The 20,647-nt window shown below is 38.0% G+C and overlaps 1 protein-coding gene across 1 annotated transcript in view; it reads right to left on the bottom strand.

Moving 5' to 3' along the window:
* Positions 1–220: 220 nt before the first annotated feature.
* Positions 221–20,647, bottom strand: part of LOC126273901 (eIF-2-alpha kinase activator GCN1) — a 225,651-nt gene continuing 205,224 nt past the window's right edge. The window contains exons 37-41 of the mRNA XM_049977066.1: positions 19,627–19,838; positions 18,551–18,699; positions 17,162–17,266; positions 9,587–9,808; positions 221–525 (exon numbers count right to left, since the gene is read on the bottom strand). Coding sequence (XP_049833023.1) covers positions 397–525; positions 9,587–9,808; positions 17,162–17,266; positions 18,551–18,699; positions 19,627–19,838 — 817 coding nt within the window. The 3' untranslated portion in view covers positions 221–396. The remainder of the gene's footprint in view (positions 526–9,586; positions 9,809–17,161; positions 17,267–18,550; positions 18,700–19,626; positions 19,839–20,647) is intronic.

Genomic DNA, 20,647 nt, shown 5'->3' with positions numbered 1-20,647 from the left:
ATAAAGTTATTTAACAATAGTTATCGGATCTAAACTGAAACTTCTGCACAGGTCTTCAACTTTACAGGTGTCTTCAAAATACTTACCATCTATGGGACTTAAATTTTTCCCCCCACATTTAGCTGCACTAGAAACATGTGGTTAAGTCCTTAATGGTGTAATACTCAAAAATACACAAAGGAAAAATTATTACATCTCTAGATACGTTAAAAGTCATCTCTCTTTCATACAGATATTTATGTCACAAATTACATAAATCACTTCACAACATGTACAATCCACTGTCTGCCAGTGTTGACAGAATGTAATACACATAAAAAACACCTTAGTGCCACAATTAATTTGCAGAGTGACAACTAAATGTTTCAGCACATATCTTCGAGAATGCACACACAATCATGTTATTAAAGTATCATCCAAATCTTCTTCCTTCCCTTCAGGCTGATTGGCAACCTTGCGCAGTACTTTGCTGATGACATCACTGAGTGACTCACGGGCACCAACATCCAGAAGATTCAGGCAACGCTGAAAGTTAAGTGTTGCAATAAAGATTCAATTTAATTTCTTTATGAAAATATATCATACTCTGAAGAAGAAAATCATAAATTGTTTTGACAATAATTACAAAGATACAGGTGTTAACTTTAGTTATACAAAGGCCATTACAGACTTCCTTTGATTTTCCAAATGTGTATTCAATAAGGAAGTTCTCCATTTCAGATGGCCCTTTCTCCATAAAAGCATAAAAATGAAACAGACTACAGGCAGTGAGTAATTTAACTAGTTGATATCCTGAAAAATGTATATTTAAAGTTTCACCTCATTACAAAAGCATAATTATACAATACCCTATAGCCAATGTAATGGAGCACAGTATACACAATTCCACGAAAAACCATAAAAAATACTATACAACACTCATCATAGGAATAAACCTGATGTTAACATTATATCATGTAGGCTATCATCCTATGTTTGCTGGAATCTCATTGGATTTCATTTCATATGGAGCAGTTAGCCAAGCTGTTGCGAGTACAGTCAAGTATGATAATAAGGATACATTTTATGCTGATCATTATGTGCACATCAAAACAGGGATAATAAGGGATAACAGGTTTACTGGCAAATTTAACTTTGACAGCAGTGGCCACCCAGCTGATCCAACTAACCTGCAGTGACGTGAAGGGTTGCAATTAATTTGTAAAAAGAGAGGAGTAGAGAAACAATATAGCTTTTGGTGTCATTAATTTTTAAATGGAAAGAAATATATGGCAAAACTTTGGCAACATACTTCTTAGGGGATCAGATGGGGAAACATAACACGCTCTCATTCTTAGCTAATTTAGTACTGTAGACAAAAACAAGAGTGATAAAAAATCGTCAGAATTAGATGGCAAACACACACACACACACACACACACACACACACACACACACTCCTCACTCCTGCAGTCTCCAGCAACTGAGGCCACACTGTGAGCAGCAGCACCAGTGCACGATGGGAGTGGTGACTGGATGGGGGTAGGGAGGAGGCTGGGGCGGGGAGGGGGAGGGATAGTAGGGTAGGCGCGCCGGACAGTGACATGCTGCTGGGGAGCACGGAGGGATGAGGTGGAAAGAGGGTAGGGCAAACAGTTAGACAGAGGGAGTGGAGAGGTGGGGAAGGGATAGTGGAAAAGGAGAGAAGTAAAGAGGCTGGGTGCCATGGAGGAATGAGGGCTGTGTAGTGCTGGAATGGTAACAGAGAAGGCACTGTATGGGAGTGGACAATGTCTAACAAAGGTTGAAGCCTTCTCCTCACCCACACCCAGTCGCCACTCCCATCATGCACTGGTGAAGCTGCTCACAGTGTGGCCTCAGTTGGCCTCAGTTGGCCGAGAGTGCAGTCGTGTGTGCGAGTTGGGTTTGCACGAGTGTGTATGTCTGTGTTTGCCGTCTAATTCTGACGATGGTCTTAGAGGCTGAAAGCAATTATTTGACACAGTGTTTTCGTTGTGCCTATTTGCGACTCAGCATCTCCGCTACATGGTGAGTAGCAACTTTCCTTTTCACAATATTGTCACCATATAGTTAAATATTTGAGCCACAGAAGCTGCTGTCCATTAGCCTATAAACTCCTTCCATATCTGAATCTGAGGAATACTTTTCACTAGTGGTACTGTCACCTGCAGAATGTATGAAGCCATCCAAGTATCACATTTTCTCCTGTTATTTTATGACATGCTGTTCTGCACCCGGAGTTGTTAAAGAAAACAAATTCCCAGATTTTTTTCTGGGTTTCCCTCTTAAAAATACACTTCTCACCAGGTGAAAATACATTTTCTCCATGTTAACTGACAGTATATTTCCCTCGGAGCTGTAAAACTGATTAATCCTTTGAATAGTAATGATTTTATACACAAGCACAGAAAAAAAAGAAAAAAAAATCTTTGACGCGCCAGAACATAGATGCAGCATAATTTTGTGTTATGAAAATATTACTATGAATTCCTGATGATGTAAATAAAATAGAAAGAAACTTCCACATGGGAAAAATATATTAAAAACAAAGATTCCAAGACTTACCAAGCGGGAAAGCGCCGGCAGACAGGCAAAATGAACAAAACACACAAACACACACACAGAATTACTAGCTTTCGCAACCGATGGTTGCTTCTTCAGGAAGGAGAGGGAAAGACGAAAGGATGTGGGTTTTAAGGGAGAGGGTAAGGAGTCATTCCAATCCCGGGAGCGGAAAGACTTCCCTTAGGGGGAAAAAAAGGACAGGTGTACACTCACTCACTCACACACACACACACACACACACACACACACACACACACACACATCCATCCGCACATACACAGACACAAGCAGACATATTTAAAGGCCTTTAAATATGTCTGCTTGTGTCTGTGTATGTGCGGATGGATGTGTGTGTGTGTGTGTGTGTGTGTGTGTGTGTGAGTGAGTGAGTGAGTGTACACCTGTCCTTTTTTTCCCCCTAAGGGAAGTCTTTCCGCTCCCGGGATTGGAATGACTCCTTACCCTCTCCCTTAAAACCCACATCCTTTCGTCTTTCCCTCTCCTTCCTGAAGAAGCAACCATCGGTTGCAAAAGCTAGTAATTCTGTGTGTGTGTTTGTGTGTTTTGTTCATTGTGCCTGTCTGCCAGCACTTTCCCGCTTGGTAAGTCTTGGAATCTTTGTTTTTACTATGAATTCCACTAAACATAGCATGTTAGTTTCCGAAGCACTGAAACTAAGATTGTGATGTGCTTTTGTCCGCCAAGCATAGCTCATATCATCTTATCTCACCATAAAATGACAGCAGATGAAAGCACATATTCAGAACATAGGACACTTGATGTAGTCAGCCCATACTGTTAAATAGCGCAAACACACAAATAGGAAAACATTAATATACATATAATATAAAGTCAGTCTGTAAACTCAAGAGCGAGCAGCGCTTTTGGTGGGGGAAGTGGCCTTTCCCAGAAGAACCCTACCACTGGCCTACAGGGCCACCCAAAATCAGTTGCCCGTTACCTGTCTAGTGGTGTAGTTCGGCTTGCAGTGATATACGTCATTTCTGTTCGTGTGATCTTAGTTGCCAGTGTCAGTCAGTTGACTTTGTGTACTCACTAATGTACTTCAGTATCCGGAAGTGATGGATAATCACCCTGCATTGCAAGAAAATGTGCAGAATACAAAGAAGAGGAGATATTTGTGGAGTAATGAGCGTTTGAACCTCTCTAATGTTATTACAGCGTGTGTTAAGGAGGCGACACAAAAATAACTGTTGGCTAATATTACCAGTCCCAATCAAAGGGCTGCAGTTTATCCAAACATCAGCCTCGCTACAATAGGACGGATAAGGAAGGAACTCAAAAACAAGCCGCACGGTTTACAGGAATCGACGAGAAGGAAAATAAATAATTTAGGGAGGAAACCCATCTTATAGACAGTTTCACAAAATCGGTCATTCGACAAACAATGGAGGACTTTTACATAAACCAAAAAATAGTGACCGCATTACGGAAATTACTTACTGACGTGAAACAAGAAATACACTCTCCTTGGCAGAAAGATGTTTTACACAAGACACTGCATGAAATAGGATTTACCTGGAAAAGATCTGTAAGTAAACAAAAGAGTCTGGTAGAAAGAACAGATATAATTGACTGGTGATGTAAGTTCCTGATCCAAGTGAGGAAATTAGGGGAGCTAGGCAGAAAATTCTTTAATATCGATGAAACTTGGGTGGACAACAACATTACTTACAGAAAATGTTGGCTGTGGCAGGGCCCTGGCATTGATGGCATTATGAACAATATTAGCGAAAGCAGGAGGATTATGTATTGGATCAAAAGATGGATTCTTACTCAAGGCACAGTTGGTTTATAAAGTGGGATGTGCAACAGGAGACTACCATGTGCAAATGAACTCAAAAAAATTTTCTAATTGAATATCAAATAAAGTAATTCCGAATCTGCCACCGAACTGTGTTATTGTTATGGACAACGCTTCATATCGCAAAAAGGATCACAAAATAAGCTCCAACTAGGTCCTCAAATAAAAGCGAAATGATTGAATGGTTATTAAAAAATAAGGTGGAAGCTAATTTAACGATGAGAAAAACAAAATTATTTGATTTAATTAAACAACATAAGCCGGAAGACAAAGTATTTGAAATTAATAAAATACTTAAAGCTCATGGACACACTGTGCTGCGGCTTCCACCATACAACTGTGACTTAAATCCAACTGAAATGGCATGGTCAAAGCTGAAGAATTTCGTCAGAGGAAGAAATATTCTTGGAGATATTTGCGTGACAAAGTTGCTGCAGTTGGTGAAAGAAGGTCTATAGCCATACTCTGAGCTTCCATTTTTTATTCCGAACTAAATTTTGCAGTAACCGAAAGAAAGCGTATGAAAATACTTGTCCCAATTGTTACAGGTTTTGAAAAAACTCTAGATGATTGGAGTGCATACTGCCTCCATGTGGAGAAACTTGAAAGAGAGTACTAGGTTAAGGATGGGGTTATTGATGACATAATAAATGCCATAGTTATTAATTTAGAAAGTTACGAAGACAAGAATGATGACAATGGTGGTAATGACAATGACAATGTTGATGATGACCTCCAAAATACGATGCACGCTGTGTGTGCTTTTAAGCCTGACTCTGCTCATACACTGTAAAGTTTCTTTCAGTAGAAATGTACTACATGGCAGTAAAAGTGTTAAACAGTTTTCCACGATAAATACAGTCAAATGTGGTACTAAGTAATATATGCCTTTATATACTAGTTGTACACAATCAGGAATAACTTGAGAACTTCATGGTAAAATCAGTTAACTTTTAGCTAGTAGAACGTGACTCAATCACGTAAAACCTTTGATGCTTAGAGAACAGCAGCATTTGAATGTATTCTGTCACTAAAACTCTATCTTGGTTACTATTCACATGATTCTAAGACATATTGCTTAAAACATGTGTGCAATAGCTATTCTAAACACTGCTGACATTTCTTTCGTAACATGTATACCAATTCTGAACTTCTATGTAAAAAGCTTGACATACGAGGTGCGTTCACATATCAATTTTTATTTTTTGGTAAGAACTTTACTTGTTAATCTACAACAATGTTATCCTATTCAAAATATTCCCCAGTACATGCTATACACTTATGCCAATGCTTTTTCCAATTCCCAAAACACTTCAGGAACTGTTTCCTCAAGATAGTTCATAGGTCTCTTATCTGTGGATTTTAATCTCATCCATTCTTGTAAAACTGCTGTCCTTTAAGGCCTGCTTTGAAATGTTTATACAACTTGTATGCTCTTGGTTTACTCATAAGAAACACACCAAAAGCAATATTTAATATTCCTAAAAATTTGAAACACTTTATTCCATTCTTGTAACAAAATTTAGTACAGATTCTCTAATCTATTTTTATACAAAACAAATAGTAGCTGATGCCACCAAAACACATGTAACCTTTTGGACAGCTGACAACGGGGTAAATATCCAATATGCAAAACACTGCACAGATACGTTTCAGGCATGTTTACGAAGACAGTGACAAAAAAATACAACACACAAAGTTATAAATTTCTGGTTACTTTTTAAACACTCTTCGTGTTGCAAGAATTGTTAAATTTCAATGCAGCCTTTCAAAGAAAGCCTTTCTATCTTTTAGTAGAAACAGAAAGTAAGAACAAGCCTTAAATTCTACAGATTGATTGCACTATATCTGGTTCGTCTTACGAATAGAGGAACATACATTCACATGAATAGGCATTCGGTTCTATGTTTGTAGTAGAATCCCAACTTCCGTTCTTAAGTTAATATTATTTACTCTATAATGTTTTGTTTTGAAGAAGCTATCGTCTTTTGTTTTCCTTATACTCTTAACACATTTTTCTAAAAATAAACGCAGCCGGGACATATCTGTACATGGCGTCGCCACAGATTTAAAGCGCGTACCACGGTAGGGACAGTACTACGTTGTGAAACAGCCTGTAGAAGCGCCCTGTGACATAGCAGGGTAGGCAGAGTGGGGACTGACTCACTCGCTCTTCAGTTTACCGACAGACTATAGCTACAAGAAAAGCTAACCTTCCACAATGTTTGTCTTTTTTGTATGTGTTACCCTTTAAGTTATATCAAAGGCAAATGTGCTATTAAAATTTTAAATGATATAAATGTCTGGTCTTCTGGGCCCAAAATGTCTCCTCTGAGTGTCTGGTCCTCAAAGTGTTTTCAATGAGAGTCAAATGCTCTGTGATTGAAGAAATTCATCACACATTCTCACAGTTAACATAATTCATATTCGGTAAAAGGAAATCTACTTTGAAAGTAATGCTTCTTACACCACAATTCACAAAATTTTCCTGTGACCCGTTAGAAATAGATTCATTTGAGCAGTTGCTAGGGAGCACCAGAAGACAAGCTTCATTGCGCACGCACAGCTATGAGGACGTAGCAAGCCCGCACTTGGTGTTTGCTCTGCTCACAAACTTTTCATTGCCTTTCCGTTTGGAGGGGGCATATGGAGTTATTGTACTTAGGGCAGATAATAAGGAATGCAAAATTAGAAAGCAGTCCTTAGCACAACATTCATTTCAAAACTAGACTCTACAACTTAAAGTACCCTAATATTTTGCTATGTGGTGACTTCAACATAGATTTTTTTTATTCGAACTCCAAAATACTGTTATTTACCATTTCCGAGCAAGTTTAAATCTACACAGCTTGGGGGAAGGGGGTAGGGTCTAAGTAAGAAGAAATACAAATTTCTTGCAAAACTAAAAAGAATCAGTTTTTTGTATACTCTAGAACTAAAAACAACAATAAAATTTCTATGACTTTTTCAAACCGTGTAAAAATTAATAAGGTTACTTGTGAAACCAAGAAACTTTACAATTAGGAGTTAATATTCTGCTTCAGGAGTAAATATAAAGCCTTTTGAGGAGTTACAATGATAAAACACGGTGTGATGCGCCACTAATTAACCAAAGGCTGACATTCTGGAAATTTAAGACATAAACCACACAAATTAAGAAATAATTTCAGGCCTAGAGGAAGAACGAGACAAACATCAAAACATGTCTTACGATCAGAAAAGATTCTGTTTCACAGGAAGCAGATATATAAAATTCAGCTAAAGCTTTACAGTGTGGTTTTCGGGATGCCAATTTTCTTGGAATACTGCTACTATATTTTCTCATGTTCCAACCTTTATTATGGCATAATGCCATATGTTCAAGAACATGAAAATGTATGCTTGAAATTCAGCAAACAGTTGAAACTAGCTAACAGTGTGGAATGAAACACTTTGTTTCAAATAAATTGACTGCCTGTGTGGAAAAGATTAATAAAAGCCAAATTTTCTTAGCAAACTGACAAAATAAATTCATTGTTTTGCAAAGTTATTAACGCTTGATCTTCAACGACTTGAAAATAAAATAAAAGGAGAAAACTGAAACTAATAACATATTTTAGTCTTCCATAATTATGTGAATGTATTTTAATTCATTTGATAGCTCCCAGCCACACAAATCTGTTTTGTTTTCATCGGACGAGAGAGAACAGCAAAACCACGAAACATAAAAAGCAGGTCATATGGAGACTACTACTCATTACAATTATGATCACTCTGTGCATGCACGAATCTGGAACCTTGGGAACACCAGAAACATTTTTTAGAGCAGCTACATGCATGCGTATGAACACATTGGCATCTGCTCCAACAAACCTAATTTAAACAGTTGTGATGCCCCACTCACCAAAGCAGTTGTTGCTACAAAGCATTGCACAGTCTTCGTCCTAAAGCTTCTAATACATTTTGGTTTCAGTGGACACACGTGTGCAGGCTGTTTTGTTATTGTAAATGGTGCATTGTAACTTAAAGTTATATGCTGGTGTTTTTCTCTTATTTATGTTTTATTGCTGCAGTAATATTCTGTACAAAAATTTAACTAAAAACTAAAACAATGAAAAATCCCCAGAATTCTAAAAAGTTCCCAGGTTTTAACGGTTTTCTCCAGGCTGAAAAAATTCCCAGGTTTTCCCCAGATTTCCCAAGATGTATACATTATAGCTTAAATGCCTTGTTATTTCTAGTGACAAATCTCTTAACTTGACACCAGATCAATTCTATTGGTTTCAGATTACACTGGCACAGTAGCAACCACAGTATTTGTACAGCATGCTCAATGCTGTGAAAGTTATTGTTTTCCACTGATTTTACTATGCTCATCACTTTGGCTAGTGAGAGGCCGTATCTGTGGCTTATAACAGTAGACACAGTCTAAATAAAAAGTGCCTGATTTATAATTTTTGTTCCAAAAATTTATTTGTAATGTTTGCTCCATTTAAATAATCTTTATTAACAATCTTTAATAAAACTTCAACAATTATGAATTTATATGTGGAATGAAAACTGGAATTTTGCATGCTACATATAATTATAAATGAGAAGATGTGCATTGTTCATAAAAATGATGATTAGGTATTTGTTAATTAGCATATATTTGACAAATTTTATATTTAAATGATGTGGGTTTTGAACTGAACGGTAGTGTATGTGTTTGAGTGTTTTAACACCACCACCTTGAGTTTGGAAAACAAAGTTTCTGGGAAAATGTCAAAGATGATAAAACATTAACAACAACCTGCTTCTCACCATTTTTCAGTTCTCTAATATGGAGCAGGAAGCAGTATCAGCCATTTTCAAAATAAGTATTAATGACACAACAATCAAAGCACAACTAGTCTTTACAGAGACTACAACTGTAATCAATTTTTGAAATTAAAACTTCATAGCTGCAGTAAAGAATGACATAAAGTTTCATTTATAGTAACAAAGTAATACGATACCTAATACATAAGTAGAAAATACTTCCTACAGTGGACCACCACCTCATTGTGTTTGTGTCTGTTTGCATCATGTTTATTCATATAATGACCGGGAGTATTGTTCAAATTAAGCTAAATATTCTTTAAGAGACTATATCGAAAGAAGTCTAAGATGCAAAGAGAGAAAGAAGATAACAACAATCCCAATAAATTATCTACTATGTAACATGTGTTGACAAACCTGTTGCATCTCATCCCCATGCCTCAGTCGAAGAACAGAAACTAGGGCAAATTCACTATTGGCTTTCACGTAACTGTTTTTCTCCTTGGTTCCATTTACTAACATAGGTATAATGAGCTTCAGGAACTCTGGCGCCATTTGTTGTGGAGGAACATTCTTAGCTAGTGATGAACAGACCTTGGCAAGAAGTTGTTTAACTTCATTGCTGCTATGATTCATTGTCTGAAAAATTGATACATGTGAATTAATTGCAAATCAATACATTTTTATATCATCATATCAGAGCACAGAATTAAGAGTGTTCTTTACACATTAAATGAGAAGAAATAAAACCGCTAAAATATGACAAGCAGATTATACATGAAAGGTCAAAATTAACTGTGACTTGAAAACTGTAGGAATCTTGCTGTGCATTTTGGAGATGGTAGGGGATACTGTTGGCCATGTTTTACACCTATTAACATCTGGTGCAGTGGAACAGTGCCAGTGGTGTGTGTGTGTGTGTGTGTGTGTGTGTGTGTGTGTGTGTGTGTGTGTGTGTGTGTGTGCGCGCGCGCACATAGTTAAGTAATTTTACAGTGATTGGATTAGTAGGAATCGAGCTTTCAATCTTTGGTTGTCAGAATTACAATAACATTCACCTATGACAGTAAGAAATCAATAGCACAGAGAGAAGCTAAACAACATTCCCCATCTTGAAGTGTCATCACATAGTAACCTTTGTGAGAGTTTGTCTCACAAATGACGGATCAGTACTTTTGTTTTAAAATCCAAATGCCATCTCTCACAGCGAAGAGCTCTGGAACATATTTGGGGCACCTTGTGTACACTTCTGGCGCCAATTCTTGCAGGTTTTAACAACAGCAGCAGCAGCAGCATAAGACCTCATGTGGTGACGGGCAATGCAATGTGGGAGGAGTATGTCTGAAAGAGTTATTGGGGCATCCCACTGGAGACCACAAATAAGAAATACCACAGCATCTGGCAGTTACCCACTGCAAATAATTTGGGATAGTGCATCTGGTTTTATCACATGTTGGGCAGCTAAGAAGATGAAGATACTTTAAGATCATTACCGTTCTTCTTCAGGTCTTTTACATTTTCAGCTTCATCTAGCCTTTCAGCTTACTAGTAGGTGAGTGACATTTTAGTACACATGCAAGGTTTTTATACCTACATAACTACTCTGCAGTTCACACTTAGGTAGTTGGCAGAGGGTTCACAACACCACATTCAGAAATTTTATTCATGCTTCCAATCACGAGTACCATGTGAGAAAAATGAACACCCACATCTTTCCATATGAGCTCTGGCCATTTCTCTCTATGTAGGTGGGTGTCAGTAAAATATTTTTGAATTCTGAGGAGAACCGTAAGCCCTTCATGTATGGTCACTGTGGAATGTGCTGTCATTTCGCCTCTTTTGTTGGTTACAATCCGAACTCTCATAAACCTCTGTACTGCACACAAACTATTTAGCTTTGAGTTAGAAACTGCTAGAATGGTATGTGACAAGACTTACTGATTTGCAGTACTGTTATCCTGAGTATGTTAGGCAGAATGTGTTAAACAGAATTATTTTGGGTTGCATGGTGCTAAAAGAGCAGTTTCAGATATCATTCACTACTGGTGGGTTTCCTGAAGACAGTGCAGAGCACTGAAGCTTGATATTCTATAAACTACCGTGTCAGTTATGTATAGATGTCCTGTTTATACCAACCACGAAAGCACCTGTTTGTGGCATTAAAGAGCTCTTTTTATGATATTTTACAAATGTTACTGTGTGCAATACACATAACTACCCACATCAAAAATTCTCACTTTCTTATAATTTTTGAAGCAAATTTTAATCTGAGTTGCACTATAAGGGGCTTTCTAAACTAATCCATTCGCAGTTTCCTTAGAATGATTGTTTAACTTTTTACTGATAACCTGTTTGTGGCATTAACAACATTCCTGAGTGTACCTGTAATGTAGTGGACAAAATGGTGGCTCTTATTTTTCAAATTTGTTTTTTACTTTGTGCAACCCGCTACTTATATACCACTGCATAGGAAAATGAGCCATGTGCAATTTAAGATTCACATAAAAAGTGCCCCTAGTCCTATACATGTTTAAAAGAAAGCCAATTACTTGTCATCCCAGAAAATGTTACACTGACATATCTGATTAACCACTTGCTTTCAACTTAATTATTATATTTGTTGTGTAAACTTCAATAAATCAAAATAGAACACTATTGGTGACATTAGTATTTTGATTCAGAGTAGCAGACAAGCAACTGAGAGACGTACACTGTAGTGTCAAGGAACTTGCATATTTTATGAACAATTTTATTGTTTATTCATTTTTTTTAGTTTTGTTGTTAGTGAGTGCTGAACAAAGTAGCTTACTTGGGTTACCTAGTGTCTGCGTTATTCAGAGTTTATCATAATTGGAGGAAAGCATCCACCAAAGTGGTGACCCCCATGTCATTCTTCGGAAATGAAGATATTCTTTTCATGAGACTGACAGACACAATGTCACAAGCAACTGTGATGGAAGTCAAAATGAAACAACTTGCAGTCTCAAGTATGTTGCAACGTGCAGACATTGACTTCACTCATCAAGAATCAATTTTGATGAATGATCTTGTGTGAGCAAGCTTCCATCATTTTGGTCCAACTGCCCAATGACCTGGTTTACACACACTGAGTGTGTTTTTCCATCAGCACAGTGTACTTACAAACGACAGTAAGTACATCATAATGGTGGCATTTTTAGAAGGTGCTGTGATGGAGGAAATAAAAGATTGTTAAATCACATTAAAGGAGGCACTTATGCAATTATATACCTTGTCACCAAATCTCAGACTACAGAGGGCTTGTAGCGATTAACTGATGGGTAACAGATCCTAGTCTTAAGTGATGCGGCCTTACGTGCATTGCGAGGACCAGATCTGTTACCAGAACAGTCACTGTGTATTCTATTTCTGCACAAGTTGTCTGTAGGCATTCGTGCAACAATAGCCACATATCAAGGTTTGTCACTGTGGGAGCTAGCATATTGAATAGTCTGGCAGAAGTTTCCGTATGCACCACCTCTGGAAACAAGAGTAATAATGATCAAAGAAAAGGCGCAGAAGCAGTACAAGTTGTCAATGGGTCATGCGGACCCCACATGGGGGCACTAACACAAGAAGAAAGGGTAGAACAGTTGGAGGAACAAACAGCACGCATGAATCTAAAATTTTCAACACAGCAGTGCGAGATATGATGCCTACATGAGTATACTATGTAGAAGAGGATGGGGTGCAAGAAAAATGATCACTGCACAGCCGAGACATATCTATCAGTGGTACTGCTGTCACAAACTTTTCGGCAAAACCACACACTGCTGTATTACACCCTGTGGTAGAAATGCCATGGATGGATGTTAAAGGAGCTGACATCTGCCACTAGCAACAGTGAACACATCTCTGGCAAGAGATTTTTGGTGGTTTGTTGTTCATCCGTGGCTCACAGATCACCATCTATCTGAATTAGCTAAATGTTACGACTAGCCGCCAATGGAACACAGACTTACATCAGCAAACAAGTTGGCTATTGTAACCTATGGGGAACAGAGAGAGTTATTAGACTGCGTCTTTCATTTGAACCTGTGTCTCGCCAATGCCACCAACCTCATACTTTGTCGCATTTTCACTTATTGCCACATCCAACCGATGGTTAATTACAGTGAGTCACAGTCCCGATCCAGTGTACATGTCTTCCATGTTGGCAGATGAAGAAACACCCACTTAAAAGGGTAAAAACCAGTAATCACACCACACAATATAGTTTATGACAGATTGAAGGCTTTACAGTCATCAGGAATGGGTATTACAGCATATAAGGATGAGCCCTTTGGTTGGATAATACAAGAGCCTCCATCACTTATCCACAAATTCACTACCAAGGGGAGATGCAGACACACTACAAACCACCATATCTGCACAATGCTGGGCCAGACTGTTGCAGCTTGTCCCAAGGAGACTTCCACCTATCAAGTTCGATGTGGTACAGACTGGGTTTGAAGAGATGCTGCAACAGGTATTGTAGACCTATCAGACAGTCCTTGGGTGTCTCCCCTTACACATGGTGTGAAATAAAGATGGAGCATAGCGATTATGTGGAGACTACAGAGTGCTCAATGCTCAGACAATACCCAACCAAAACCAGTTGCCAAATGTAACAGAATTTAACAGTGCTATCGCTCAAGCTCCATTTTTTAGCACTGTTAACTGTGCAAAGGCCTATTTGTAAATTCCGGCAGCGGCTGGTAATACACCAAAAACCATGGTAACAACACCCTTTTGAGTTTTTCAATACAGATTTATGCCCTTTATGTTGAGAAATGCTGCACAGATCTGGCAGCATTTTATACAGAAGGTACTGCACGGCCTGTCATTTCTATGCTGTTACACGGAAAATATTCTCATATTTTCACTATCAGCTGAAGAGCATTTGTCTCATTTGTGGCAGCTTTTTCAGTATATAATAAAGGTGCCCCACATGGTGATACAAGCATTTGGTGCGTCACATCAAGAGGAGTAAAGTAACCTTACATTTCTGCAGAATGTAGATGGATGGTCTTCCAAGCACTTCATAATCTGGCACATCCAGGCATACGTACTACAGTAAAATCATTGGCAAGCAAACTGATTTGACTTGGAGCACAGGACTGCAAAACTTAGCACACTCATGCCTCAATTGCCAACACAGCACAGATAGTCAGCATACTTTTATACCAGTAATGCAGTGGTGTAACTGCATGGTATGATTTTCCCCACATACATTTGTACATTGTGGGATCTTTGCCATATTAAGATAGTCATTGTTTTAGGATGACAGACATAGATCAGTTAATGAGATGGGCAAAAGCTACTCCCCTACCAGACATATCAGGAGTCACAGTGGCGAAGGCTTTAGTGAGTGCATGGTTTTCGAGATTTGGCATTCCTCACTCATTTACACAGATTGCGGACAATAGTTCGAATCACAGCTTTTTGTGGATATCCTACAGTTATGCAGTTGTTACCATTCATTCACCACCAGCTGTCACCATCACCTGAGAATAACGGGATGGTGGAAAGGCTGCTTATACACCAAAGGCTGCACTGATGTATTCTTCATCTACATGGATGGAGGCGTTACCACTAGTTTTGCTGGGAATGCACACAGCAATCCAGGATGTTCGCCAGCTCAAATGGTTCTGTGAGGAAGCTGAGGGCACCAGGGGAGCTCATAAGCCCGACAAAGAGTTCAGACACCTGCCTCAAAGGTAATAGGGTTCTCACGCACATTCTGTAGACTGGTTAAAGCTTGCATATCCAGAAATGGAGGAACTGGCTCAACATCGCTTTCATCAATTCTACACCAACACACATTGATCCAACTAAGTGATGCAGAGGGCATCATGGTGACTCCAAAAGACATTGCCACTTACGATTATCAAGCCAGAACTTCTGCGGCTCGTTATTACGCAGGCTGGACATCAAGTCAAGAACAAGTACCTCAACATTCTCCTAGCACCAGGATTTTGAAAAGGGTCCAGGAGGGCAGAGGGGATCCTAATTTTCATGCCAATGTGAAGGATCTGTCTTAATGAACTTGTTACTCCAGATGGTAGAGCACTTTCCCGCGAAAGGCAAAGGTCCCGAGTTCGAGTCTCGGTTGGGCACACAGTTTTAATCTGCCAGGAAGTTTTAAAAAAAATTGTTTTATTATAAACAAATTGTTTGACCCCATTATTGATGACTTCTGGCACTTTATCAATTCCTACTTCAACCCTTTTACTATTTTCAACTGATGTTTCTGCCTCAAGATTCAATGTGATGACCATCAGAAGACAAATTAAGAACAAAGAATGCAAATGCTACAAATTCAGGAGAGTGGTGCTGTAAATGCTTGCAAAGGTGTATAACACCTATGTGATGCTTTGCTCTTTTTTACTTGTGGTGATGGAATTTTTTCCAAAAGTGTTATCAGTCTATGTTTCTGGAAGTTCCCCAAGCTCAGGTCACTCTGATTCAAATGTGCTCTAAATTCACGTCACCAATTTGGCAAGTTACTCTGAGAAAAAATGATCAGAAAGATCTCAATGATAACAAATTAAACAACTGAAACTTGAGTAAAATTATCAGTATATAATGAGTAGCAGATTTCTTTTTTTGCATTTTTAAATGTATTTGTGTTATAAATTGATAAATAAATGAGTTACTGAATTACTGAATTTCATTTCTGCTCTGCTCTAGCCTCTTCCCAGCTGCCTCTGCTTTTTGCTCTTTCTCAAGTAACTGATGATTGACTGCACACATGATCCCTGACATTCTTTCAGCCACTGCTTGATGAAAAACTGTTTACCTTCTTTATCGGTAATGATGTTAGCATGTGCTATGTCTATATGTGATGAAGATTTTGAACAAGATTGTTTCTTTTCAGTTCAATGATCTTCCGACATGTTATTACAGTGGCCAGCACTGTTGATACAAGCTTCTAATTTCAATGTGAAGTTTCTGAGCTCATGTTGCTCTTTTCCCCAATAGATCATTTCTGTGCAGTTAGTGGGGTGGCTTGCAGTTAATTTACACATCTGCAAACGTAAAAGAAATGCTTAAATGTATGTTTGGATGATGACAATTTGCTTCCAGTTATTTCATGGGAGTAGAACCAGAGTAAACACATTTTCTCCCATAAATGAAGAGTCCTTGCTACAACTGATATTTTCCTTTCAAAATGAAACACTGCTAGGTTGGACAAGATCGTGAACGGCTCAGTTTGCTCTACCCTCTTTCTAGCTGCCTTGTGGTCACTGAACTGTCACTTCATCCCCTTCCTCCCTAGAGCTCACAAAATACACATCTGACATCTTTGCAATGTGTGTCACTTTTCTATAGATTTCCACTTCCTTCTCCTTTCTCAAAGTGGTAACTGAGTTTTTTCTGCACATCATCTACACAAAATGCTAGTACAAAGGATACTATACAACACTATTGCCAACATTTGCCATGGAAGATTCAGTAAAAATTTAGTACTTAAAATATGTCATTTATTTTGCTGTCTCAGTTACACTATTTTTATGACTACTTTAGATTAAAGTTGATCATATTCAGATCTACGTAGTTGCTTAAAAAACCCATCCTGTTCATATGGAAGCAAACATATGAACAACGTCAAAATTCTTAGTTTTATTTCTACATGGACACTATGTGTTGCTTATGTAACTACAATAATCTAAAGATGATACACTTTGATTGAAACTAGTTACATCAAGAAAAATACATGTGCAACTGGGATGCCACAATAAATGATAAATTTTAAGACTGTTTAAATGAATGTATGGGTGCAATAAACTAAATTTTACTCAAAATCATCCTTCATTTCCTCTGAAAACCATGATTTTTTTATCTATATTATTTTCCCTAGACACACACAGCCAAGTTTCAGTACAGATTACTACTAAACCAAAATAGGAAATGCTTCAAATAACTATTAATGGCATTACAAATACACACTAATACACAATTCCAGAAACAATTAGTTACAAGTGTACTTACCCTTACAAATGGTACAAGAAGTTGTTGTGGAAGCTGTTGTCCTGTTGACATCAAATGCTGGAAGAGATAGCCACAGCCACGGACACCATTCATTGCAATGGGAACCTGTTTTATTTAAGGGGAATAAATGAGAAATGTGTCTTGATTCAAGTAAGGAAAGTACAGCTGCCATCAACTTGGATGTTGATTTGAAGCCCTAAGTGCTTTGCTAGACATGATAATTCGATAATATTCACATACATTCAGCATTATCAAAATAGAAACAAAAATTAAATGACAAAAAAAAATCCAAACACTGACTTTTGACCAAACTTCAACATTTTGATTTTCAATATATATTTCTGTTCTGGTTAACAAAGAAAGAGGGAGGGAGGGAGGTGTGTGTGTGTGTGTGTGTGTGGGGGGGGGGGGGGGGGGGGGGGAGAGATAGAGAATATGACTATCACACGTGTAACAGTATATAAATTCCATTACAATTTTAAAAATTTGCTAATTATGTGCATGATTGATCTTTTATAATACTTGGTTGATGGTTGATACACAAATTACATATGGAAGAAGGTACTGTTTTTGTACATATATATTTCTTTTCACAAGCTGGAGGTGGTGTGTAAACATCTCATCATTTGACTGATGTAAATGTATTTGATATATGCCTGCACTTAACATTTTATCTTGTTTTGCTAGAATACTATTTATAAGTTCTGTACTCACTAGATCTGAAATCTGAAATAAAACATTAACATCATATTATTGGAAAAAAATGGCTGATTTTACAGAATGCTCTGCTGTAAAATGAAGATATATTTAGGACTGATGTGAGCAGGTAATAATTTCTTAACTACACTGGTATCAATGTTCTCTACTAGGAACTCTTGGAAGCTACATATTTAAGCACACTGCTCACCCTTAAAATTGCAACACCAAGGACAGCAAATAATGAAATTTTACTTACAATACTGCAAAGTTCTTGATGAAGCATTATGTAAAATTATGGAAAGGCAAGCATTCACCTATAGTAGATTGATGCGTGGTGCACAGAATCACATAACACAAAACAGCATTCACACTAGCTTTCAAGCTAGCATGCTCCATGTGTCAATCTGCTACAGGTGAGTGCTTGCCTTCCCTCATTTTATGAAATTTTACTTCCTGTGTATATACAGTATGGAAGAAGAATACACGATTAAATTTGCAAGGGACAGGTGTGAAATTTAATACACAGAGCTACTACTGTCAGCAGCAACAATAGCTCTAACCTAGCTGCTCATGACATTGAACTGGGCTTAGAAGACAGAAACAGCTATGATTTCTGCTGGCTTTAACGATGGTTGCCGATTTTTAAAAAAAGTGATAACATAACTACAGAAAGAAAATACATAAACTTACTCTATCTGCCATTAGATATCCCAACAATACCCTGCATATCTTTTCCTTATAGTCATCAGTATAAACAACAGGAGCTGCTTCCTTAAGAGCAACAGAAAGGGCTGCACTTCTTCCGTGACGAAGTGTCCAGTCCATAGGAACATCATCATCTGCAAACAGTGAAGAAAGTGAGTGCACATATATCATACAGCTATTTTCTACATAAATAAAATTCAATCCACTCAAATGGTTTTAAGATATTTCTGCGTGGAAGCTAGCCCCGAAGCACAAATCATTGCACTGCGAAAAATGATGTCATCGAAACACTAATATTATTATTACACATAGCCATTTTAAACTATAAAAATTATTTTATACAGTTTCACTTGTGATACTTCAGCTCAATCATTTGAAATGATGAAACACTCAACTTTTCAAATGCTTGGTAATGGGCATACATTAAGATTTGTGAATAATATGTTCTTTGTCCAAAACTTAATCACAAAATGAGAAAAAGAAAGTGTTAAAGAAAATTAGAAGATGTAGCAACTGGGAAAACACGCATGACAGGAGTAAATCACAACAGAGATTTAATATGTGAACAAGGGAGCAAGAAGGGAACAGAACCGATTCAAAATACAAACATTTTAAAACCATCTCTGGGATTGAACACACAGGTTAGCGAAGAAAAAGGCAAGAGGTATGGTGTGGGATGGAGAGTTATATCAGAGAAAATATGAGTGAAATAACACACTTGAGTCCTCCTCCAGAGCACATGGATATAAACAGATATAATGTCACGGTGCTCCGGTGCCACAATTTACAAAAAAAGATTTAAGAAAAATGAAATTTTAATATACCCAACATTTTTCAGAAAATCACCCAGCACAAAATATATTCAACAAGCAGGGGTGATATATTTCTATTTTGTAAAACAAATAATTAGGCAAGTCAGTGCTGTTCAAGAAGGAAAAGGCAAGAAGTTCTGTATTGCTATATTCACTACAATTGCAATTGCAATAGTGCAAAAATTGAGATATTTATTAAAAACATCACACAGATATGTGCATAAACCATAGAAAAGATGTGATACTTACACAACAAATGGTCTGTAAGTGTAGCATGGAGCTGTTCAGGTGACAACCAGCGGCAAAGAGCTCCTAAACACCCAGCAACAGCAGCTCGTGTCACATCCTCAGAGTGTCCCAACATGCCAGTCAGGGTCACATAAACAGCTTTCCGAAGAGGTTCAGTCATTTTATCTCCTGCTGGAGTAATGACACCTCGTAGAGCTTGTAGCATTGTTTCTCTACAAGCAAAGGAAACAATGTGTATCATAAACAGCTATACTTAAACTGTCTCTCAACAGAAAGAGAAATGAAACAAAGGTGCCTTTCTAGCATATATTTCAGTAAATTGCAACAGTGATATAAAGTTCTAAAAACAACAGTGGGAGGTGCATGTGGGGGAGGGGGTAGGAGAACTTCTGCAGACCACATCTGAGGTGGGTGAGGTGGGGGGAGCAGGTTGGGGGGGATGGCACTCACATCTGTTAAAGGCACTGGGATGATTGGGGAATTTTGTATATCAGCAACAGTTAGGAATAAAAGAAAAAAGTAAGACAAGTTCAGCTCAAAATATAATTGCAGAAGGAGACCAAATCTATGAACATGATATGGGTCACATGTCTGGCAAAGAATGGTAAATATGATACAGGCATCAATCATATGCTGGCTGTTTATAAATTAGTGCCCTGAAATGTAGGGATATGTTCCTGACAATGAAACATTACAAAAGATCCATATGAAAATGGGCCTGAAAATCCTTCATTAGCACTATCAGAGTTGCCAAAAGTTCTGAAAATCAGAGAATTTCACATGTGTCATGGAAATTTCAGGGAAATTTGGAAAAAAGACCTGAAAAAATCTTGTTTTTATCTCAGTAGATGAGATGGTTTGTTTACTGAGAACTCATGTAATATTGCTGGCTCGGTGCAGCTGAGTACCTGCGCTGCTTCCATACTCCCCCATTCTTACTTCTTCTCCTCTTTCTGGTACTCCCTCAGCTTGTAGTCAGTGCTGCCACCACTCCTGGCCGCTAGCCTAGCAGCTGCTGACA

This window comes from Schistocerca gregaria, chromosome 1, assembly GCF_023897955.1.
Source record: "Schistocerca gregaria isolate iqSchGreg1 chromosome 1, iqSchGreg1.2, whole genome shotgun sequence".
Taxonomy (NCBI): Eukaryota; Metazoa; Arthropoda; class Insecta; order Orthoptera; family Acrididae; genus Schistocerca; species Schistocerca gregaria.
This window is presented reverse-complemented; position numbering and strand designations above follow the sequence as displayed.